Consider the following 24,053-nt stretch of genomic DNA (forward strand, 5'->3'; position numbering starts at 1 on the left):
CAGCACAGCCCCACAAGAGCCACCACAACTGGTGTATCAGCAGCGCTGGCTTGGGTGAGGGATGCACAGCTCAGCAGGGCAGGGTAGGCTGGATGCTGCAGGCTTCTTCAATGGGCACTTTGGGGTCCCATCTCCCACGTCAGCAAAGGCCTCCCTGCCACCTCCACCAGTGCTCACAGTCCTCTATCCCCACCATACCATACCCTGCATGTTCTCTTCATGGAGCTTATGACTTCCTGGGCTCGTGCCCACTTCCATAAAGGCTGAGCTCAGCCTGGCCTGACGTCAGTGACCCTCCCTTGTCCCTTGCAGTGGTGGCGTGAGCCAAATGGGGATGCTGATCTCCCTGGATTGTCTGTTGCACCAGATGAGAGCGGAGAGAACCGTGGATATCTACGGTGTGACCCTCCAGGTGTCGAGGAGCTGCTGTCTCATGACCCCAACCCTGGTAGGTGGGAAGGAGGAAGGGTGATGGGCCGGGAACAGAGCAGTCATGCTGAGCTGCCCACTGCCCAGGAGCTCCCTGCCACCTGGGAGCCGATCCAGCCTATGCAGGGATTTATTCCATGCTTCCTCCCCATCCTGCAGCTCTGCCAGCCACCAGAGGCTATGGTCATTGTCTTTTCCCAGGGAAGAGCTTTCATGCTACATGACAAACCTTGCCACGTTGGCAGCTGCCCTGCAGCCCCACGGGCTGTGGCACTATCTGATGGTGCTGTGCCAGCCCAGCCTCACAGGCCTCCAGCGTGTGCTGCTCTTGATGGGCACTGGTGGCACAGATGCCCTCTGGACAGAGCTTTCATTTGCTGAATGACCACTGAATGAGGAGCATCCCATGAAACCCTCCCCACAGGGGACAGCAGAACTGGGGCAAATCTCTCTGGGGCTACCCCACTGCAGGAGCTCACTGTGTGCTTCACTGATGCGAGCCATGAGCGCAGTGGGAGCCGGAGGAGGGTCCCTGCTTCAGAGCTGCTTTGTATTTTGGCAGCGGTCCTGCAGGCAGTGACACGATGTGCCCATAAACTCACAGCAAACGCCCATCAAAAGCCGCTGCCTCCGCACCTTGCTGTGAGCAGGGGTTGCTTTGATCCCAATGAAGGACAGGCAGGGTTGCCCTTCAGCCCCACACTGCTGCCGTGTGGGTGCCAGCTGCTGCCATCCCCATGGGGGCTTGCCAGGACCCCTTTATACTGGGGGCACCAGCTGATATTCGGGGGAATTTAGCATCCAAACAAGGGGGAAGATGAGGGATTGCCCATGGATAACCACTGGGTATTTAAGCACCCCCAGTCCCAGCATGGTGCGTGTCTCTGGGGACATAGTCTTCCTTGCACTTGGCCAGGCGCTGAGTGTGCCTGGACTGAAGTCAATCCCAGGATGTCACTCCAGACCTCACAATCAGGCCAGGGTCATTGAAAACACGCTGTGGGTGACCTGGACCCACAGACATTGTGTGATCTGTGGCTTTCCCAGCACTTCAGTGGGGCTAAACCCACTGCCGGCAGGGAGGAGGCTCCTCGTGACTTGCAGCTTAGCCAGCGCATGAGCGAGCTGCTCGGAGGCCCCTTGTCAAGGCCCTAATTCCTCTTTCCTGGCTGCCCTGTGATTTCGACCCACACCGTCTGCAGGCTGGCCCTGTTTGTGCACAACCTCAGTTACCTTTGCTGTGTTCCCCCAGAGCCCTGCCATGGCGGTGGGTCAGTCCTGGGTGTTTTATAGCCGAGCATCACTTTGGAGCATCCCGGCATTTGAGCAAAGCTTCTTACCTGCCTCTGAGAGCTCGCAGAGATCTACCCTGATCCCCTGTCAGCACTTGGCTTGGGTACTGAGGCTACCACCAAGGGAAAGTCCTGCTCCAGAGGGCTTTCCTCCTGGCCTCAGGTCATTGCCAGACCCTGTGCCCCCCAGCAGGGCAGAGCTCTCCCTGCTTGCTGTCCTGCAGCATCACTGGGGTTGCTCTTCAGTCTTGTTTTGGATGCAAACACTATGCACGGTGTGTCCAAGAGCCACTGGGGCACTTTGAGGAAGGCAGATGACACTGTTCCTCCTCTTCTCAAACAGGGGGGATGAAGCAGGAGGAAACAAACGTGGTGGAACTATAACTCCAGGCCCAATTCTTTTCTCATCAGCTCTGGGGACACAGGACAAACATGTGCATCACTTGGGAGAGCACATCCTGCTCTGCCATCGGACACTAAATTAGGATCTTTTGAGGCAAATTGCAGGGTTAGTCTGCAAGCTGGATGTGCCTGTCACAAACCTGACTGCAGCCCGTTTTCTGTCTTCCAGGACCAGTACGTGTTCCTGTACACCTGCATCCGGGACATCATCGCTCAGAAGCAGCCCTAACACCGCTCGGCACTTCCTGGCACCCTCCTGCCCTCCACCTCTATGGGGTCCTGTCCATAGCCAGGAGGTGGGGTGAGAGCACCATGGGGCTGCTGACACATAGTGAGCCCTGCAGCGAGAGGGGATGCTCTGGCACTGTCACTGTGCAGTGTTATCAGTGACATGAACTTGCTGTGCAGCTGATGGGCAGTGCTGTCCCGCCACAGGCTGCTGTTGCCCCTTGCTGCAGACATGGTGATGGGCTGGGTGTGATGCTCCCCTGCTTTGTCTATCCCCCGGGATTCCTGGTGCCTGGAAGGTTTGTCAACCCCACTGCGCTGTGCTGGGGGCTCTGCATTGCTCTTGCCCCTCAGCACAGAAGAGGCAGCCAGAGGCTCCTGAGTCTGACGCAAGCACCGGGCCTGTGGTCTCCATGTGCCTGTGGGTACCAGAGGTGTTGAGGTCTCAGACCCTGCTGTGGGCAGAGCGTGGTGGGAGCTGGCTTGTCTCAGCTGATGGATGTCTGAAGTGCAAATAGCCCTAGGGTAGAGTGTGCTTGTCAGGGCGGGTTGGCTTTTGTGGGGTCTCGGCAATGCTGAGATCAAACGGGCATTGTGTCCCCAGCCACCTTCATCCCAGGGTAACCCACCAGCATGACGGGGCAGGACACTTGCTGCTCAGCCTGCATATAAGTGAGCATCGCAGTGGCTTGTGGTGTTTCTGCTTCTGGTTGGATGCCAAGAGCTCTCCAGGAGGATTTGTGCATGCTTTCAACATGGAAAAAAAAGGCCTGAAAATCTCAGTGGATATTCTTATGTGCACAAAAGGATTTATGGTTTTGTCTTGGGAAGAGTCTGGCACTTGGCCTTATGCTCATGGGAAGCCCGGTGGCTTTATGGCTTTCAGGTCATCAGTAACTCCTAAACTATGCTTGTGCTGCAGGGTGGGCGTCACGGTGGGGGTCAATGTTCTCTCCCAGTGACCCCCCAGCCTGGTGGGCACGAGTGGTGGTCAGGCTGTGTCCTGCTCATGCTGTGTGCACCTCGCAGCAGCAGCCCCTGTCCTGTTCTCCTGGGGCACCGTGGGAGAGCACACCGGTGTGTGCTGGAGGCCTGGCATAGAGCAAGCAAGCTGCAGAATCAATGTGGTCCAGAGAAGGATGTGCCCGTGCTCTGGCCATGTTTGAGCGCATCGGCTGGTGAGGTTTGGACCGGCCCAAAAGCACAGGATCTCACCAGTGTCTGGGTGAGCTCCCAGGACAGGGGAATCTCAAAGCACATCTGCCCTGCTGCCATATACACACGGGCACATCCTTCTTAGGACTCCATCAAACAACCCTTATGTCCAGCTTCCACCCTCCACCTCCAGCCAGCCTTAAAAACAGTTCCTGGGCTACAGGACATTATTGCCAGGAGCCTCAAGTCCATTCTAACAAACCCTGCAAGGATGCTGAAAGTGCTGATACTTCTTCCCAACAGCTCACATCCCTCTAGGGAAGGGTCCTCTCCTCACTGCCTTCGCCGCAGCACAGCTGACTTGCAAAGCATAAAGACAGAGCTCTCCACACAGGAGCTGCTGATGTAGGGAAAGAACTGGTGCTCATTCCCTCAAACAGGGGCGAGATGAACTGGATCCAAGTCCAGCATCTCCATGCTGATGCTGTTGAACAAGTGAGAGTGAAGAGGTGAAGGATAAGGTAGGGCAGGAACTCCACAGCCTCTCTCTTCTAATTTTCTGCAATCAGAGCTGCCCTCTGTCAGAGTCGTTATGCCTGGGGCTTTGCTCAAAGCCATGTTCCCTATGGAGATGGCCCGAGTCTGGCTCTACATCTTGTGGCACAGGAGAGAGGCCTCAGAACAGGACAGCGTTCCCAGGGGCTGACTGTGGGCTCTTGACTTTCATGGAGAAGAGCAGGATAACATCCACATGAGACATCTTGGCCACCCTCCACTTTACCCTTAGCTGATGGCAAGACCAAGCAAGATGAGGGGTGAGTTCTGCTGGCACCTACCCCGCAGCATCTCTCATGTCAGCAGGGCTCAGTTCTGCACATCAGTCCGTCTGCCTTCCCATGTGGGCTACTGCACCAGGATCCTTCTGCAGTCCTTTGGGAAAGCACCTATGGTCTCCTGTGTGTCCATGCAGAGAGATGGCAGTCCGGGGCACAGCTGAACACAGGCATGCATGCTGGATGCACAGACACAGGACTTGTGGCACGGAATGGTGAGGGTCATAAGGAAGCAAGTGAAAGCCACGATGGGGGAGGCATGCTGCTGTCTGCAGAGCTTCCAAAAGCCTGGGAGCGAGTGGTCCCAGAGCCTCACATCTGGCTAGCACAACACAGCAGCGTTCACAGGTGAACCTGCAGCCATCTGAAGCTAAAGCACAGCTGCTGTGGTAGGTACGAAGGGACCTTCCCATCAATGGGACAGGCATTGGTCACATAAACTGGCCCGCAGGTTTCACCCAGGGAGCTGGGTATGGCTGGAGCCTCCTGCTCCGTGCTCCAGATCCTGTCTGGAAGGAGGCTGCCTTGGTGATGACGATGAATTGACGACCTCCCCCCCACTGCTGCTGGAGGCTGGACCCACAGCTGCTTCCAGAGGGCGTCGGGGGGAGCTGCGGTTTGAGGGAACGATTTTCCAGCTCTGCAGCTCGGAGCCACGAAAGAGACAACAAAACAGCAGAACAAAACAAGCCTCCAGGTCGGGCCGCCCAGCGCGCTCTGCACCGTGCCATGGTGGTCTCCATAGCCTGCTCCAGCCTGGCAGCGTCCAACCACCACCCTCCTCCGTCAGCCCCCGTGATGCCAAGACCCTGGAATGAGCAGGACAATGAGGGGTCATTTGAACCCCCCCCTTCCCATGGCTGCCAGAGCAGGGGCAGGATGGGTTAGCAATGCAAAGTGGCAGGAGAGGTGGGGACCCAACTCCTGCATCTCCTGGGGACCCACAGCTGTGAGAACCTGCTGGTGGCTTCCAGGGCACCACAGCTTCTCCTCTGCCCTAGTCTTTCCCATGTCCTCAGCTCCCACCAGGGCCCAGGGAGTCCAGCAGCTACCAAGTCTTCACACAACAGTAACAGGGCCCATGGCACCCTGCCACATTCCAAGCTGGGGACCTCCATGATATTAGGTGCCTGATAACAGGCTGTGGCTGCCCCAGCTGTAGCCGTAGTGTGAGGATGCCATAACTGCTTACGGGTCTTCCACCTGAGCCGTACCAGCACCAGGAGCAGCAGGACTGCAGCCTATTCCTCCCCAGGATCTCCAGCGCTGTCTTTCACCAGCTGCTGCTGTCAGGCACCTCCTGGAGAGCAGAAGTGCTAGGGCCAGGCAGATCCAAGGTAGGTCTGAAATGAAAGAGGAATTCCCCCTGGGACAGCCAAGTAAGATCAGAGCTGAGGTTCCCTCTTTCACATCCTGCTCTTGCATGTGATGGGCTTGCCATGGCTTTGGCTCCCTGACCCGCTTGATGCTGGCAGTCCAAAAAGAAAGGTCTTCAAGCACGTAGGACACTGAACCACAGCTCTGGTTCTATCAGAGCTTCTAACTAGCTCTGCAGCTCTGCTCGGGTTGCCTCATGGCTTCTTGGAAGCGATGCCTCCAGAGCAGGGAGTCGAAGTGCCTGAGGCTCGTGCTGTTCTGTGCCCTGGGCATCAGGGAGGAACCATCCTTCACTCTGTGACACTTCATTGGCACCAGACCTTCCTGCAGCCCCCCATCCACCCCCTGCTGCAGCAGGCACCATCGGTTGCCCCATAGGAGCTTGCAGTAGCTCACATGAACTGGACTCTGCTCCCCATTTAGGCTGTACTCTGGATTTTCCCAAGGTGGGTTTTTTCCCTGCTTTTAAGCCAGCTGCAGGAAGACCTGAGAGCCATGCAGTGTGGAAGCAGCAGGAGAAATAGCACCTGGGATGTCACCTGGCACCCAGAGCTACCCCGTGCTAAGGTCCCATGCTCAGCCACAAAGCCCTGGGATGTGATCCCAAAGCCTCAGCTCCATCCTTTAAAAGCAGGTCTCTGCGGATGGGGTGCAGCAGCGCCTGTTGGGGGCCTGGCTGATGCAGCTGCAGCGCAGGGAGCGGGCGATGCTGCTCTGCTTGCTACGGAGCAGAGCTCTTCAGCTCCCCATAGCGCAGCCTGCCGCTAGAGGCCAACACACCAACGCGGGTGAGCCGGGCAGAGGAGCATCCACTCGCGTTCACAGGGATGAGCTGGACCGGGAGCTCCCGGTGCCTTCAAAAAGGGCCCCGGTGCAGCCTGCAGTACTGGCAGCAAATCACAGCTTCAGTAAGAGCTGGCTGGAACGTGCCACTTCCACCCCAGGGGGACTCTGAAATCCCAGGTTTACCATGGGAACAGCAACGCTTTCTGCTCCCAACAACTTGACTCCCAGACTCGGTTTTGCCAGGAGCCGGGCGACACGCTGGAAGAAGTGAGCACTTTAATATTACCATCTATTATCAGGTGTCAGAGAAACGAGACATGGAAATGAAACACCGCAGCCAGGCTGGAATGAAAAGCAAAACAGAAACGTTACAGCAAAGTGAGCCCCACAGAGCAGAGCCTCCAAATTCAGGCTGTGTCGCTCCAAAAACAACATGAAAAATGTCATTGCAGTCAATGCCTTCCTGAGGAAATGGCTCTGTTTCAGCAGAATGGCAGCTCTCAATAGGAATCTCTTTAGTGTGATCTTTTGAAGAGCTCTATTAATAGTGAGCTTTGCCAGAGTTCTGGATCCCCAGGGAGAACGCATTAAGTGAGAAGCTGTCAGGAGCTCCCAATGCCGTTGGTGTCTGCTCCCAATGCCGTTGGTGTCTGGCTGCTCTTAGGCTGCAGAGGGACAGGGAAGTTGTAGATAAAAGCTGCTGCTGCAGGCAGGAGCAGAGGGATGGGCCTGACACCTCCTCCAAACTGACACCAAGTTCCTGGGTGCTGTCAGAGCAAATCTGACCATTTCAGGCCATGCTAAAGGCCTGCGACAGAGCAGGGGAGGAGAAGCTTGTCAAGGAACCCGAGGAACCCTCTCTCCAAGGAGGGCTTCCCATCTCTGCACCAAGTAGTGTTTTACATTTGGAGCTGTCAAAACACACCACAAACATCTAATTAATGACACCTCCAGAAGTGCTCATGATGGAAGGGGCTTCATTCCAATTAAATCATTGCAGATCCCATGCCCTTTTCTAAGCAGCTGCTTCTGCTGCCACAGAACTTGGTAGTTCTTTGACACCCAAGCAGGAAGAAATCGTGTTCTGATGCACATCCCACATGTCTCAGGACACCCCAAACCCTCTGGGCTGCACTGGCACAGGCCTGCTCCAGTCTTAAAACCCCCATTCAATGGACTATTCCTCTACTTTGACCTCCAGCCTAGGAGCAAACCAGCTGCCTGCTTGTGGCATCAGTGCTGTGCAGCTCCTGCAAACACAGCTCACACACGCACTCGATCATGACCTGGGCAAAGCCATAGCAAGCAAGAGGACCACATCCCAGTGCCCTGGAGAGGTCCCACTGAGTTCCCACCATGCCACTGCTGCTCCATCCCCCGGCATCCCCCACCCAGCCCCTGCCCCACATGGGGACAGCAAGGAGGCTGCTCGTGGGTGAGGGTCCAAGTCCAGGACAACCCCACAGCCCTGGGCATGGTCTCTTCAGCAAGCAGCTCATTGCGAGCTCCTCACTCCCTGACTTTCGGTTGCAGCTGGGGTTAGCAGCCAGCACAGACACACAGAGTCCTTTAATTGGGGTTGAATTTCAGCGTCCCGAAGTCTGGAGCCCTTGAAGTGCCGGTTGGGTACTCCTGCCTTTGTAGTTAAAATCCTCTGCCCTGTCAGAGCCAGCTTTGCCTTCCCCTGCCCTATCCCACAGCAGCATTGGACCCAAGCAAGTGCAGGTCCCAGAGCTCTGAACAACTCTTTATTTGTTGAGGTTTTTTCTTTCCCCCTTCCTTCCCTTTGAATGAAATTCCTGCCAGCTCCGAGAGGGAGAGAGAGAGGGAAAAAGAGTAGAAAGTTTAACTCCTCCCATTGGAGCATCTCACGCCCCTGCCCAGCCCTTGAAACCCAATAACCAAGATCATTCAACAATGCCTCCCCTTCCCTGGCTGCATCCTTACCTCACTCCGACCTGCCGGCGGTACCCTGCCCGCTGCACGCGAGGCAGCAGGATCGCTGCCCTCCATCCAGCCGAGCCGCAGCACCGGGGCGAGCCGGCGGCACCGGTGCAGGCAAGGATGGACACGCTCTTCTTCTGGGGCATTCTCCTGGCCTCTTCCACCAGCGTCCAGGCGGTGCCTGCAGAGCAAGGTGCTGCACCCTCGTGCCCACCCCAGTGCCACTGCGAAGAGGATGGCATCGTGCTCTCGGTGGACTGCTCCGAGCTGGGGCTTTCGGAGGTCCCGGCCAACCTGAGCCCTCTAACAGCTTACCTGTAAGTACAGCCCTTGCTGGGTTTGGGGTTGGTTTGCAACGCTTTCCCCGGATCCCTTGCCCAGCTGCAGCGTTCCTGCAGCTTGGAAGCTTCTGCCACATTTTCCTGAAATTGAATTTCCTCTGGAAATTAGAAGCAAAACAAAACAACAGCAAAGAAGAAAAAAAAGGCAGCTATGGCTCCAGGACCTGCCAAGCTAAGCCAGCTCCCCCTCCTCCCCGCAGCCCTCTGCAAATGCTGTTTATATTGCAATGTTATGCATGCTTTGCTTCTTGATTACAGTGGATCAGAGGAGCTGATTTGCTGGGTGGATTCTGATTGTCTGGGAACATAATGGAGTATTTATACTGAGCAATTAGTGCAAACTGCTCTGGGGTCCTTCTGTCAAACATTTCAATAGCTGTGATAGCTGAGGGGGTTTGGGTTGAGCTGGCCACCAGCAGTGTCCAAGCTGCCTCTTTAAAACGAATAGTAAAATCTTAAAAGAGGTGTGGTGCTTTTGGTGGGTTATTTTTGGCTATTTGTTTACTTTTACATTCTTAATGATCTGAGTATTTCCCATCCTTTCTGGTCTTAATACCCCAATGGGTTACACTGCCACAGGGCTCTGGTGTGCTTGTTTCTAGCCCCAGAGATGGTCTCAGTGATGCCATCTGACTAGAGATGACAGAGGATGTCCTCAGGGTGAGCAGAGGACTCCATGGAAGTATCTCAGGGTTTGACCAGGAGAGGAAACACCTCTTAGGGAGACAAGCTGGACCTGGCATGCGCTGGGGAAGATGCTCACCTGTATTCACAGAGGTGCTGCAGCCAGCAACCTCATCTGTGCAGATGGGCTGCTGAGGACCTTGGCTGTCCCAGCTAGGGATGCAGCTGAGGTGCTGCCAAGGGAAGCTGTGTGCACCACAGCCATTGAGGACAACTGGTGGTCCCCAGGCAGTGCTGGGGATGTTCGGTTTGTGTTCAACCGTGCTGCGAGGGAGCTGCTGTCCCAACGTGGCACGCAACCCGTGCCGCTGGCTTTCTGGTGTTGCTGGCTTCTCCTGATGGGCAGTTACTCAGCTGTTAAAGCTGAGCACCCTAACTCATTCGGGAAGGGCTTTGCAGCTTCAGGCTGAAGCTGCCACAGATGGATAAGAGCTTCTCCACTCAACCTGCTTGCCAGAGGATCGCATTGGTTTGTCTTGTGCCAACCATTTGCTAGCCAGAGCTGTGTTAGGTCAGCTGAGAAAGAAATATGACAGGAAAGGATGATTTTCACTGGGCAGCATGAAAGATGATTGAAATGTGCAATACAAGCTATGTTTCCCTGGGACAAGGAACCACAGAGCACTTGTCACATGAGGTGTGTCCTGTATAGAGCTGTCCCCTCCGCACACATCCTGGGGCTAAGTTTGGAGCCAGCTGCCTGTGAGTGCAAAGTCACTGTGGCTCTTGACCATGCCTTGGCGCAGGGGGCTGTAAGCAGGGGGGCTGCAGAGCTTTGCAGCCCTGCTCAGCACCCGGCCCATCCTTGCGGTCATCACAAGACCAGGCCCCTGCGGCTCTGCAGCACATCACTGCCAGCTCCATTGCATGAAACAAGGGCAGCTTGGTGTTAAAGGGCTCTCACTGCCCCGTTCCCTCTGACCGTGGTGGTCGGAGCAGGGACACTGAGCCCTGGGCTGCGGCTCTCCCCGTGCACGGACCCCAGCGGGTGGGTGCTTAAAGATGCTCCCGGCCTGGTGCTGCCGGCGACTGCGGCTGCTGCTGGCAGAGCCCTGGATGTGGCTGGGAGCTGGTGCTCGGGGCAAGCCCCATCAGCGCTCCCCGTCCCTCGGGGCAACCCCGGCGGCCGCTCCGCTCACACGGGGGCGCCAACGACAGCGATTTGGGGGAGCTGCGCCCGCAGCGCCGCCCATCCCCGTGCGGGAAGAGCGGGGCTGCAGGGACCCCCCGGTGCGAAACGCCTCGGGTAGAGCCAGGGAGGTGTTGGAGGGTCCAGAGCTCCCCTCCTCCCCTTGGGGCTGGACCTGTTTGAGGGGAAACCGGCGCGTTTGCTGCCTGTTACACACTGCCGTAATGGCTGGTTAATGGCTGAGATTGGGCAGAGGTAGGAAGGCAGGATGAGCAGGGAATTGTCCCCGGCTTTCCTCCCTGCTTCTGCCACCACCTTCCTGGCCAGCCTTCGGCACGGTGAGTTTCTCAGCTACAAGGTGTGCAGTCAGGGCTGTTTTTTCAAAGCCAATCGGCATAAATGCTGCAGGAAGGATGGATATTGGAGAGGGATCTGTGTTCTTCACGTGAATTCAGCCTTGGAAATCACCTTCAGAGACGTAAAGAAATGCCGAGGATTATAGGGAGATCTGCAAGAGCTGAAAAGCAGCTGTGTGATGGCAACGGGGAGCGTGGAGCTGAAGGAAGCTGCTCCCAATATTTTCCATCTTCTTTGCTCCATACCCTGTGTTGTAAGGAAGTTACCGGTCCTCCTTTCTATAAGGAACAGGACTCCCTCAGGTGCAAAAGGATCCTCGTAATAACCTCTGATTAGACACTGCCTCACCCACTAAGGAGCTCGCATTCATGCCCCATCCTGACGATGCTGTGCCTCCCCTGTGCCTGTCTCTCTCCAAGAACCCTGTCCTTGCTCACTCTGGTACCTCCCTGAACTCGCACCTTATCCCTCCATCCAAATCCAAGCTTTACCAATGGAGGCATCCCTGGTGAGCCTGCAGCTGTGGCCAGGGGGATGGGAGAGAAGCAGTGACCTCTCCTCAGGGGCACCTCTCCGGCGGGCACTTAGACACGCTGCTGTCTCTTGGCAGCTCGGCTGGGGTTGTCCGTGTTAGGTGACAGGTCCCTGCTGGCTGCGTTGCTCCTGCCAGCATCCTTGAGCTCAATCAGGGCTCATGCTGGCTCCAACAGCCCATTCCTCTGGAGCAGCGCAGACCAACCTGCCTGCCTCATCACATGGCGACCGGCAAGGAGCTTTAGTGCATGATGTATTGGAGGGGTTGAGGGTACGAACTGTGTCTTAGCCCGGCCTTACAGTCCAGCCATGAAACACTAAAGGTCAGCACATCCACTCCATCTTCTCTACATTGTCCCAGTCAGTAGTTAGTCCCAGACAGCAATAACATTCATCCATTTCTCCTCTTGTGAAGACTGATCAAACATAGGAGCAGTGCTTGGGACAGAGGAGGAGCAGGGAATATGGCAATATGGGAGACGGGAACATGCAGGACAGTGGGGATACTGCAGTGGAAGTGATAAGGATGAAGGACACAAACCTGTAGAATACATCAATAGCACCATGGCTCAAAGCTCATCTGGAGGAGCCATCCCCCCCTTCCCCAGGGTCCCAGGTCCCCGGAGGACCAGGCTCTCCCTCTGCTGTGTGCCCATTCCTCAGAAGCATCGATGACTGCATGTCCTTGTCCCAGGCCCCATGCACCCCTTGCAGTGAAGCCAGGCAAGGCTTCACTGCACAGCTCACTGTGAGTGATGCTGTTGCTCTATCCTGGAAAGTCAGCAAACACCTGGGGCACAAGGCAGGTGATGAGGTTGTTGGGCTGTTGCTGTCACAGCAGGATTTGGAGAAAGAAAGCAGCAGAGAAAGAGCACCCAGAGCCTGGCTGCTCCCGGATAGTGCCAGGCACCTCAGGAGGCTGCCCAGACAAAATGCTTCTCATTCCCACCCTGTTTCCATTGAGGTGAATGGGATCAGGAGCCTTCAGGGCTGTTCTCGCTTTGCAGAGACATTTTGAGCCATTGCTTGGAATTTAGCATCCCACTGGGAGTCTGCAGGCCCCGCGTCATCCATGCTCTCCTCTGAGCTGAAGATCCCATGGGGAAGCATCTCCCAGCACTAATGAACCCTGTCACTTTGGGGTACCCAAGTGTGCCAAACCAAGATCTGCCCAAGCCCCAGGTGCCATGGGTCCAACAGACTCTATTGCTGCTTCCCTTATGGGGAAGGCAGATGAAAACTAACCAGAAGCCATGTAATTCCCACCCCTGTGCTCCCCAGCTTGTAACGAGGGGGAAACCAACCCAAGCAGCCTTGGAATCAGGCACAGCTTGAGAGTAAACTGTGAGAGAAACTGAAAAGCAACATGAAAAGCCACAGCCACTGAGCATGTGCTTCCAAATGGCCTTTTGTATGCCCTAGGCATCGCGGAACTCTCACCCCAGCCAACAGCTGGAATATCCCAATCCCTTGGCCCATGGCAGTGCTCAGAGCACTGCTGGTTTAGCAGTCAGAGAGCAGAGGAGCCTCATCCCTGTATGGCTGTCAGGAGCCTGATGCCACGGGTGCTGCAGGGTGGTGTCCCTGGGCTCAAGGCCCGGGGCAGAGCAGTGTGGACACACTGAACCCAACAGAGAGCAAAGGAGAGGTGAGGGAAGCAGTGTCCTGGGGGGGATCAGTGGTGCTCAGAGCAAAGCCAGCATTGCAGGACCATGAACAGGGAGGTCAGTCCTCGAGCTGCATGTGGTGGGTTGGTTTTCGAAGCAATACCTCATCTCTTTGAAAAGGAAAAGCTTGATGCAAACGGAGCAGTGTTCGTGGGACTGTGAATAGGGGGGATGTGGTGACACATTGGATAGGGGAGATGTGACACATTGAATCAAGAGAGTTGACTTCAGTGTTCTCACTTCATGGTGGCTTTTTAAAGGATTTTTTAGGACTTTTTAAAGGAAAGTTTCTGTTTCCATCTTTTCACCTGCTGGTGTTATGGTTACCTGAGGCAGTTTAATGTTCACATTGAAGGACTCCAACACTATCAAAGCACCCTAATGGTTCTAAAACACAGTATTGGTTTCTTTTGTTCTGTACTAAGTGTTGACTTGCTGGCTCTTTGTTCTGGGTTCAAGAGAAAGGAAATGTTGGCGACTCTGAATTTCTAATGAGGTGAACTTTCAGGTTTATGACAGCTCTTCCTATCTCCTCCTGCTTCATCATCTTCCAGCCACCTTCTTCTCTGTGGTGGCAGAGCCACCATAACCTCTGCTCCCTTTAACCTCTCTTGATACGATGGGCTAGAAACATTTTGAGTCCAGCAGTTTTGCTCTACTTGACTGCTGCTATCCCAGTGCAGGTACTGTTGGGATTCAAGGGATGCTGTGCTCTCTGGACAGCAGCTGGTCCACAAACTTGGGCTGCGGTCCCTAAATGCCTCCAGCTACAACAGGCAGTGCTGCAGGTGACGAGGAAGAGGGAGAAGGAGCAGCCAGACCTTTACTGCACTTGCTTCAAAGCTGGCAGTGAGCGCAGCATTCCCTGGCAGAGAGGGAGCAGGTGTATGGATAAGGAGCGTGATGGGGAAGGCAGCACAGTGGAGCAGAGCAGACGTGCACGGATGGGGCTGTGCTCCGGGGTGGATGGACAGCAAACCTCCTCCCTCCTCCTTCGCTCTGCAAACGCCAGCCGGGGCAGCTCGGCTGGGAGCGGAGGAGAGGCCGGTCCCTCCCGCTGATGCTTTGAGGGATGCCCCAGTCCTGGTCCTATGCGTTAGGGTGAGCGATGCTGGGAAGCAGCAGCCGCGCCGTGTCCGAGCGCTCCCTTCCATCCGGCACCGGGAGCAGGATGGGAGGGAGCTGCTGCTCCTCCGCTCTGGGCAGCAGCAGCAGCAGCAGCAGCGGGCTCATCCTCGCTTACATCCGAGCCCACTTGGCCTCGGCACGCCTGAGAGCAGCGGCCGCAGCAGAGCCTGGCTTTCTGCAGCATCGCGCACTTCCACTGCAAAAGCCTTCCTCCATCCTCCCCCTCTCCTCCCTGCCCGCCCCCCAGGCTAAGCAATGTGCCACAGCCTCCCCTCTCTCCCTCCCTTCCTTGAAGAATAAGCTCATAAATCTGCCTGGGGCAATGAAAACACTGAGCTCACGGCCCTTAGATCTGTGCGGGAGGAGCTCTCGCTGGCGATTAAAGGAGTTTAGGGTTTTCTTTGAAAAACGCTTTGATTCTGGCAGAGGCTCTGGTGCCAAAAGGCAGCAATGGGGCTGCAAATGCCTTTCCCCCTCTGCACCTGCCTGGGTCAGGGAGCAGCAGGAGGAGGTGGAGGAGGGAAAGGGAAACGCAGTGCTTCCCAGCTCACTGCATGGGACCCGCATCACCTCCTCAGTGCCAACAGCAGGGCATGGGGTGCTGCTGCCTTTGAGCCCAGACCAGGGTGCCAAAATGCCTTCATTGCTGTGAGACAAAATGCTCCCCCCCCCCATCCATCCTTCCTTGGAGGGCAGCTTCTTGGGAACCCTGAAAGAGGACCATGAGCCCCCTTCATGCATCACAAGGAGGAAGCTCTGGGTGGGGAAAGGGGCACCGAGAGCAGCTGAATGCTGAGATCCCTGCAGGCATCCACAGGGTGCTTCCTGGGTGCCAGAGAGCCAGGGCCAGGGCAGTAGGAAGGGATAGGGGAGGACTGTCAGCGCTGGGAGGAGCCCGAGGTCACAGAGAAGGACTTCGGTAGGAGCTCAGGAGAGATCAGAAACAGCCTCCATGAAGAGCAGGACCAAGCACAAGCATCCAGTGTTTCAGCCAAGCCAAAAGAGAGCCAGGCTCCAGCCCAAGAGGCAGGGAGGAAAGGCAGGACACAGTGAAGCTCAGCTGGCGCCCGCAGTCTTGCAGGGATGCATCAAGGATCCAGGAAGGGGTAATGCAAAACCTCTCCAGGATCCACAGCACAGGCTCTGCTGACAGTGATGGAGGAGGGAAGCTCTGCAGTCTCCTCCCCTCCATGGGCTGGCAGAGGAGTCTCCCGAGGTATCAGCACTTCTCCATCTCCATCTGCCTTGTTTGCAGTCCTTCCTGTAGCTGTTTAAACCTCTTTGAAGGATTTGGAAATGAAAAGCAGCCCCCATGGGAGTGGAGCGAGGCAGACACACCTGTAAGGGTAGGACCTGCTCAAGGGACCTGCTCTCTCTTCATGTGAGCAGCCACAGGTTCCACTACAAAGAGACCCAGGGGAGACAGGGTAGTTTTGAGCACTGAACATCCCCGTGGGGCACCAATTAGTAACATTCCTCTTCCTTCAAAGGGAAGGTGAAACCCAAGCACCACGTGTGTCCTCTGTCGGGGCTCTGCATGCTGGGGTGGGAACCACAGGGGTGGAAGAGGAGAGGAAATGTGGTGTCCTCTTGCTGGGGGAGCAGGGGGTGCACTCATGGGGCAGAGAGGGCTGCTGGGAGGATGCCCACACGTGTTGAGAGGTTCTGTACGTTGACACTGCGTGCTCATCGTCGGTTTTACTACGGACATGAAAAGAGCGCTCCTGCTGCTGCTCTCTCAAGGGAAGAGTGAGGTGCAGAGTCACAAAGCTGCACTGTAAGGCTTTCTTCTCCATGTACATAAAGGCATGGGAGTTGTCAGATATTGTCCCAAAGCTATGTCCCAACACTGGGACATCTCCTCTCTGAGAAGTGACCCAGGTACCAAAGGACCTTTGGATCAGGCGTGTTGATTTGCAGAATCATAGAATAGTTTGGGTTGGAAAGGACCTCAAGATCATCCAGTTCCAACCCCCCTGCCATGGCCAGGGACACCTCACACTAAACCATCTCACCCAAGGCTCTGTCCTGCCTGACCTTGAACACCGCCAGGGATGGAGTATTCACACCTTCCCTGGGCAACCCATTCCAGTGCCTCAGCACCCTCACAGGAAAGAACTTCTTCCTTAGATCCAATCTAAACTTCCCCTGTTTCAGTTTGAACCCATCACCCCTTGTCCTGTCACTGCAGTCCCTAATGAAGAGTCCCTCCCCAGCATCCTTATAGGCCCCTTTCAGACACTGGAAGCTGCTGTGAGGTCTCCACACAGCTTCTCTTCTCCAGGCTGAACAGCCCCAACTTTCTCAGCCTGTCTCCACACAGGAGGTGCTCCAGCCCCTGCTCATCCTCGTGGCCTCCTCTGGACTTGTTCCAACAGCTCCATGTCCTTTTTATGTTGAGGACACCAGAACTGCACACAAAGAACCAAAAGTATCACAACCAGGACAGGACCCCGATGATAGCTGCAGGCAACGGGCGCACCAGTGTCCTGTGTCAGTGATTTCCACACATGGTCAAGGTGCCTGTGTCACAGCATGGTTTTCCATGTGCTCTGGCCTGACTGAGTGTGGAACCAGCCTCGCTATATCCATGTCCCCTCTAACTTCTCTTCAAACCAGCAGGTCCTGGTGCTGCAGGTTGTGTTTGCAGCTGCAGTCCTGCGCAGGGAAGTGCCTGTTGGTTAAGGTATTGTTGTGCTTTCATGTGGTGTAAGGCAGCACAAGATTTATTAGTGACAGAAGCATGAATGCTGGAAGCCGTGATTTATTGATGAGGGGGGAGAGGAAACGTGTTGCAGCCCATGCTGGTTAGTGTGGTGTGTCTGAGGTGAGCCGTGAAAACTGCCCCGCTCCTCCATGAGGTCTCTGGCTCGTTTGGTGATGCCATGAGGCAGACCCCGTCCTTTTCCAGGGATCAACCTCCCGCTGACCATGGGTTTCTTTGAGGAAAGGAATTCTCCCGCATGGAGGGGCACAAAGACACCCAGGAGCAGGCAGGTGCCCCATGAGCTTTGGCTCCCTCTTACTGTGGAGGTGGGAGATAGAGAGGACTGGAGCGCAGCACAAGAAGCTTGAGCTGTTTTCTAGCTCTGTCCCAACCTTATGGCTCACCCCAAACAAGTTCTCTCCTTTTCCTGTGCCTCAGTCTCCCTATCTTTAAAGCAGTCCTAATAAACCCTCCTCTAATGTGCCTTGAGATGCAACTGATTCCAACAGTGCTATAGAAGAGTTGGAGGCTCTCAGCCCTTTCCAGCCACATGTCTGCACCTCTCGAGCTACAACAACTCTTCAGACTTTATTAAACCATTCCTGAGCTTTCCATTTGTTCCGCCACAGCACAGGGAAAAGCAAACCTGAGCTCTGGGATTTGTATCCTGCCTTTCACGTGCACTGACCTCATCACTCCTTGCTTAGGGATGCAGCTGCAAACAGCGCAGCTACTGCAGTGCTCCTGTGGAGCCGCAGCAGAGCTGGTTGGAGGTCGTGGGCAGCACTGGTGAGCTCGATGGAGGAAGTGAACCCAACTGCTTGGCCAGAGCTGCTGTAAACCCCAGCTCTTTCATCTGACCTGTTGTCTATAGGAAGCTTTTAGCACACTTCTCCCTGAACGTATGGGGGTAAATAACAGCTCAGCTGTGATTGAAGAAAAGGGAGGGGAAAGATTGGCTTGGCTTAAACAAATAGATTTCTTTTTCAGGTTTCCCATGCAATTAAAACCAAACCAAACCAAACCAAACCAAACCATGTTTGCTGTGGGTATCCCTGAAACGTTTTGTTTGACTCCAAAAAGAATATAGAATGTTTCCCCATCCCTCCCCTCCTCCCCGCTTCTGTTTTCAGTGGAGCATCGTTTTGCTGTGATTTTACCTTGTACTGAAACACTGTGGTTCTGGCTGAGCTTGTGCCATCACGTGTTTTTCCTTTCCACACCATTTCCATCTCTTCACCTCCCACTTTACAGACACACAGGTCTTGTGAGAGCATCACCTCCTCCCGGGGCTGTGCTGACTTCCCAAGGAGACTAAAGAGTGGCTGGGAGAAGGGAGGAAAGAATCCACGAAGGCTCCTTTTGGTTTCAGAGAGCTCCTCTGGCTCTTCTGGCAATCTTTGGCTACTGCCAAGGCACCTTCGAAACACCTTTGAAACGTCTCCAGCATGTTGGGCACCGTGACTGGGCTGGAGGGGAAATCCACATTCCCTTTGAAGTCTGGATACTTGAGCAGTCTTAGAATTATAGGGCTGTAATATACAGGAATGTGTGGGGCTGTAATTGTGACTTAGATCCTCGGATGAAAGGTGCTATGTACATACAAAAGGTATTATCCTTATTGCTATTATTATTACTATTATTATTACTATTATTATTATTATAGGGCTGCAATATGTGGATTGGAGATGAAAGTAACACCACAAGATCCTGAAATACAAGATACGTCTTAAGGAAATCTCACCTTGGAATTAGGTTTTGTCTACATGGGGGCAGCAGAGCTGGCTCTGGCTGCTTAGGGGCTTTTATGGAAGAAGTCCTGCATGCAGGCAGGATTCCCAAACCCAAGCTGCTCTAACTCTCGGAAGGGTGTCTCCAGGAGGAGCTCTTCCAGAGCAGTTTTTGCAGGAAAAATTCCATCAGACATTTTCACCACTCTTTCTGTGACATTCCAGTTGCTGCCAGGCACACTGGAGCTGTCATAGGGTAAGTCCCTGGTGCTTGATCTGCCTATGAGAAGTGCAGGAACTGGTGACTCTTAGCAGGGTTTAGGGGCTGGAGTGGAAACTGGAGTGAGCTCCCAGTGTCACTGAGCTGAGAGAGAGCTCATGTGCCCATTGATCCAGCAGAGGTGGGGCCAGATCCAGCATCCTGAGCTCAGCATCCTCTTTCCAGCCATCAATCTCCTTTCCCTGAGCAGCCTGGGAGTAAAGCATGAAGGAAGACAGGGACCAGCTTTGATCCATCATAGAGGCTGGGGCTTTGCACAGCCTTTGCCGTCAGCCTCAAGTTGTTTCTTCTGTCTTGCTCTGCACTCACATCTCATTCACACGGGGGTGAAGCCAGGCGCTGAACTGGGGCTCCCCATGACAGCACCTGCAGTGATTTTCTCCTGTGTCACTGGCTCCTCAAAGCATGAGGCTTCACCCCAGGGAGCAGCTCCAGCTGCCTCTCCTGGGGAAGGTGGGGGCAGGATTTAATCTGCTCCCATTTCCATCAGCATTGAAAGCCCAAACAAAATCAGGCCTTGGCTCTCCTGCTTCAGGGGCTATCGTGTATGAGAGTGCAGAGACAGGTCTGCAGGGCACTGGTCTCGCTAAGAGCTGAGCCAGGGCCACGGAGGCAGGTGGCAGTGGGAAGGGCTGTTCTCCTAGAGCTGGCCCCTCTTTGAAGGAGGCTTTCTCCTTGGGTAGCAGTGCTGGTTGTGGCTGGCACAGGCTAGCTCTGATGTGGCACCTCTGTGATCTGGCTGATGAGCTCCAGCCGGATCCAACCCTACCCTGTAGGACCTGGTCCATGAAGCAAGGCAGGGAGTAGATTGAATTGATTGCACCAATGCACCTAGAGATTTTTCAAGCATCCAGGCTTCCATTCTTCTCCAGTGTTGTGTGAACCAGTTTAGCCTGGAAGAGCTTTCATTTCAAGAGTGGGTATGACATGGGATAGTGAATAATTCTGTCTACAAGGCTCATGTACACGAAGGCTCTTTCACAGTCTCCTTAAGCCTCAGTCTTGCTCTTTCTGTGGCAGCACTTCAGTGCCCAGGAATACATGCAGCAGAGCAGCTTCTCCCAAACAGACTCTTCCCATAAGAGTGTGGAACAACTGCCAGAGATAAATGTGCAGGAAATAGCTGCATCCTGGTAGTCCTTTGGGGTGCCACCAGCTACACTTTGCCAAAGGAACCTCCTTCTCACCTGATGCTGTTTCTGGCATGTACAAAAAAGAATTCAAAATGTCTGCAAGGAAGGGGAAGTTATAACATAGCAGTTATAAGGAAGGGAAAGTTATAATAGTTATGAGAAAGGGGAAGTTATAACAGTTGTAACTATTCCTTGTGATCTTGGAAGAAGCAGAGGAGGATCTGTAGTGCCAGCCAGAGCTTTCTTGACTCGAATCAGCACAAGAGCCTTAGAAAAACCAGCTCTCAAGAGATGTCCAGCAGCTTAAGCTTGATGTGACACTCACATCAAACCAGACCTTGCCCGCAGAGCAGATGCTGCTTGAAGAGCAGAGCCTTGGTACCAGCACTTGGGCACAGCTGTGTAACTGAGCAGTGCCAAGCAAAACTCACCACTAAGTAAAGACAGGAACATATTTGACAGCCCTGAACTAGCAGAGGTGTCCCTGGAGCCATTGTCCCTGGAGCAATGGATCCTCCCAAGCATCTGACTATCCAGACATAAAAACATTTCTCCTGATAAGATGTTTGCCGATAGTCTCTGGAGGGCTGTAAACCACAGATGTGTGTCTGTGAGCGGCCTGAGCCCCTTGCTGTGCCCCAGCCAGGCAAACTGGAGGAGCCCTCAGGATCGCTCCGTGCATCACTGGGCAGGTTTCCACCCGGCTCTGTGGGTGCCAGGCCCTGGGACTCGGGTATCCCGATGTCCTAGGCTGTTGTGCTCCTTCTTCACCCACCCATCCTGTCAGTTTGCCCTTTGAACAAAGCTTTCTGACCAAGATGCGCTGGCTTCCTGGGAATTCTTGTATTCTCCTGGTCCAGTATCGCCCCCAACTTGAACTCCATGTGCCTTGTGAAATCAGGTGCGCAGCAGCAGGGACTCTACCTGAAGCACAAGGGCCACAGAGCAATGGCTGGCTCACATCAAGGATGACGAGTCAGGTCCGTCCACAGCAGTTTCTGCATTGCTGAACTCCCACAAGCCAGGTCTGGCTCCTCAGCAGGAGGGATCAGCTCCCCAGCCCTGCCTCGCTCTTTCCCAATTGTGTTGGGAAGTGGAGCTTTACCCCCAGCACTCAAGTGCCTGTGCCTAACTGAGGCCATACCAGGCCTCCAGCAGCAATGTGTGGAGACAGGAAGACTCTCGTTACCCATTTGACAGCAAAAAGAAAGGCTTTTCTTGGGACCACCCAGCGGAGAATGAGACAAGGCAAGAGCCATCACGGTCTAATGTCTTGTGGCTCCTTGGTGACACCATAGAGTCTGCTGCAGTTAATGGAAACCCGCTTGTCACTCAGGGTAGCAGAGATCACTCTGAGATGAGCTAACTCTTGGCATCTCTGAAACGCAGCCTGTCCCACCAGAGGACCTCCCAAACCCCTCCCAGGCTATTGCTGGGCTTGGCTGGAGAGCACCTCAGCCAAAATCCCTGCAGGCATCCCTGCTGCCCTTAGAAGGCGGTGAGCATGGTGAGGAATGCAGCTGGTATTCATCTTACCTTGGGCTGGGAGTTTCAGCCAAGAAGCCAAGCTGCTCTGAACTGCATGCAGAGCCTCTCCATCTCTGCTGTCGTAAATGCTTATAGTCTCTTTGTCTATAAATCACACTGCCTTGGAAGGCAGGGCTTGGATGCCTACTAGCCACAGAGACCCAGGCTTTTCTGGTTTATGGTAGGGAGGATGCTGGCAGGATCCACGGGAAAGGGTTCAGAAATGAATGGATTGTATCACACACTGCAGTGATGGTACCGCAACGGAAGTCTGCCCACATGGGCTGTGTCAGTAGAAGGAAAGCCCAACAGGATCCTGGCTGCCATGTGTGTGTCCCCATGACCAAGATGGATCCCTTGGGTTGGATCCTCCGTTTCTGTTGGCTGAGATTTCATGGCTGTTAGCTTCAAAAGTCCCCCACAACAAGGCCAGAATGGCATTTTCAAAAGCTTTCAGCCATAATGTTTCATTTTAGGAAGTCTTTGGTCTGAACACAGACAATTTTCAGCCAAAAACGGCTGAAAACCACCAGCAATTCTCAATTCCAGTAAAAATGCTATTCTCCATTTGACAGTGTCAACAGCTGTTGGGTTTTGTTCCTTCCTCATTACAAGAGGGACTCCGGGCAGCAATGCCCTGTGATCCCAATAGTTTATCCTTTACTCTCACCCAACACAGTGCCTCCTTCAGGGACCATTTGTGTTACCTCCAAAGAGATACAGAGCACTGCCTCTGGCCCACGGGTCAGGGTTCTGTGTGGACGGGAACATCATTTATAAAGCATGCTGGCTGGTGGCTTGATCCACAGTAGGATTCAGCTCAAAGAGGGAGGTTAATGGTGCTAGCGAATAAAGCCATGACTGAGAGACAGTAACAAGTGGGAAACTCAAGTGTTTTAGGGCAGTAATAGAGCCCACATCTACCCGTGAGGTATGTGTAGATATATGGATATATCTATCCGTAGGAGCAGGAATTTCCTGGTGAAGCAGATGGGAAGCAGAGCATCTCCTTCTGACTGTCCTGGGCTCTGCTTTTGCAGGCAGCCCGTGATTAGGGATTTAACAGCAGGTTGGTAAGACAGTCCCAAAAGGAAGGCAGTGGCCCCTCCAGGGTTATGGTGCTCCAGTCCAGGAAAAAGAAGAGATGGTCTGGGGCCATTTTTGGAGATGACCACCACCATGGTTCTCACTCTGGCTGCAACGTCGCCATCCAGATAAAAGTGCAAGAGCCCGAATGAGTTGCAATAGATGTAAGGACTGACTGTGCCTTGCCTCAGAGAGCTTCTCTGCATGACAGCTTATGGGGGTTGATCCTGACCAGAAGGTCGGTACCTCCCCAGCTGCTTCCTCCCCACAGTGGGAGGGGGAAAGAACCAGAAGGGCAAAAGTAAGAAACCTCATGGGTCAGTACAAGACGGTTCAATAGGTAAAGCAAAGTTGGGTTTGCAAGCAAAGCAAAACAAGGAAATAACTTCCCATCAGCATGCAGGTGCTGAGTCACTTCCACGAAAGCAGGGCTTCATCGCTTGTACAGATTACTTGGGAAGACAAATGTCATAACCACGGATGTCCCCCTTCCTCCTCCTTTCAGCTTTCATTGCTGAGCATGATGCCATACGGTATGGGATATCCTCTTGATGAGTTCACATCAGCTGTCCTGGCTGCGTTCCCTCCCAGCTTCTTGCACACCCCAGCCTTCTGCTAGGTGGGGGAGAGTGGGACAAGGATGGGGTGCAAGCATTCAGCAGTAGCCAGAACACTGGAGTATTCTCAACAGAGTCACAGATCCAGAGCACAGCACCCTACAGGCTGCTGCAAAAAGGAACCCCAGCCCAGCCAGAACCAGTTCACACCTCCATCAATTTGCCAGGCTCCAGCATCCGCCCACTTGTACTTCTCTCTGGCAGCTTTTTGCAGGCTGATGTGGAGGTCAAGGCTCTGCTCCCAGATCCTGTTATCACTGCATGAATTTGTGGCCACAGCCAGATTAAAATCATCTTTTATTTAATCCCATTGTTGGGTTTGACCTTGTAGATCCTGACGTTGATCATTGTTGCTGTCGTGGGCAGGATTCTGCTAACCCTTGATAAATCAATCCAGTTCTGATAAAGCAAGCCATAAGCAGGTGCTGGGGGTGCCCCAAAGCTCAAGCAGATACAGACCACAAATCTTCAGAGCAGCTGAGGTCAGCCCTGTCACAGCTGAACCCAATGGAGGGTCAGACCATGACAGCCGTACTTGACAGGTCACCTTGGTTAGTGATAGCCACAACCTGTGTCAGAGGCATTTCCCTAGAGGGGAATCAGAGCTTGGCAAAGGTCCTGCGCTGTAGAGCTCTTAGGGATGCCGGGCACATTCACTGCTTGCTCATAGGACAGATAGCAGGGATG

The 24,053-nt window shown here is 54.2% G+C and overlaps 2 protein-coding genes across 4 annotated transcripts in view; both read left to right on the forward strand.

Moving 5' to 3' along the window:
• The window catches only part of LOC133263129 (receptor-type tyrosine-protein phosphatase V-like), a 32,509-nt gene extending 29,623 nt beyond the window's left edge, over positions 1-2,886 (forward strand). For all 3 annotated transcript variants that reach the window (XM_061442777.1, XM_061442778.1, XM_061442779.1), the window contains exons 38-39: positions 313-448; positions 2,293-2,886. In XM_061442777.1, coding sequence (XP_061298761.1) covers positions 313-448; positions 2,293-2,352 — 196 coding nt within the window. In that variant the 3' untranslated portion in view covers positions 2,353-2,886. The remainder of the gene's footprint in view (positions 1-312; positions 449-2,292) is intronic.
• A 5,383-nt stretch (positions 2,887-8,269) lies between these two features.
• Positions 8,270-24,053, forward strand: part of LGR6 (leucine rich repeat containing G protein-coupled receptor 6) — a 109,397-nt gene continuing 93,613 nt past the window's right edge. Inside the window, exon 1 of the mRNA XM_061442810.1 lies at positions 8,270-8,763. Coding sequence (XP_061298794.1) covers positions 8,420-8,763 — 344 coding nt within the window. The 5' untranslated portion in view covers positions 8,270-8,419. The remainder of the gene's footprint in view (positions 8,764-24,053) is intronic.

Source organism: Pezoporus flaviventris, unplaced genomic scaffold, assembly GCF_033815535.1.
Source record: "Pezoporus flaviventris isolate CSIRO_AGI_PZ_B2104156 unplaced genomic scaffold, CSIRO_AGI_Pfla_v1 ptg000253l, whole genome shotgun sequence".
Classification (NCBI taxonomy): Eukaryota; Metazoa; Chordata; class Aves; order Psittaciformes; family Psittacidae; genus Pezoporus; species Pezoporus flaviventris.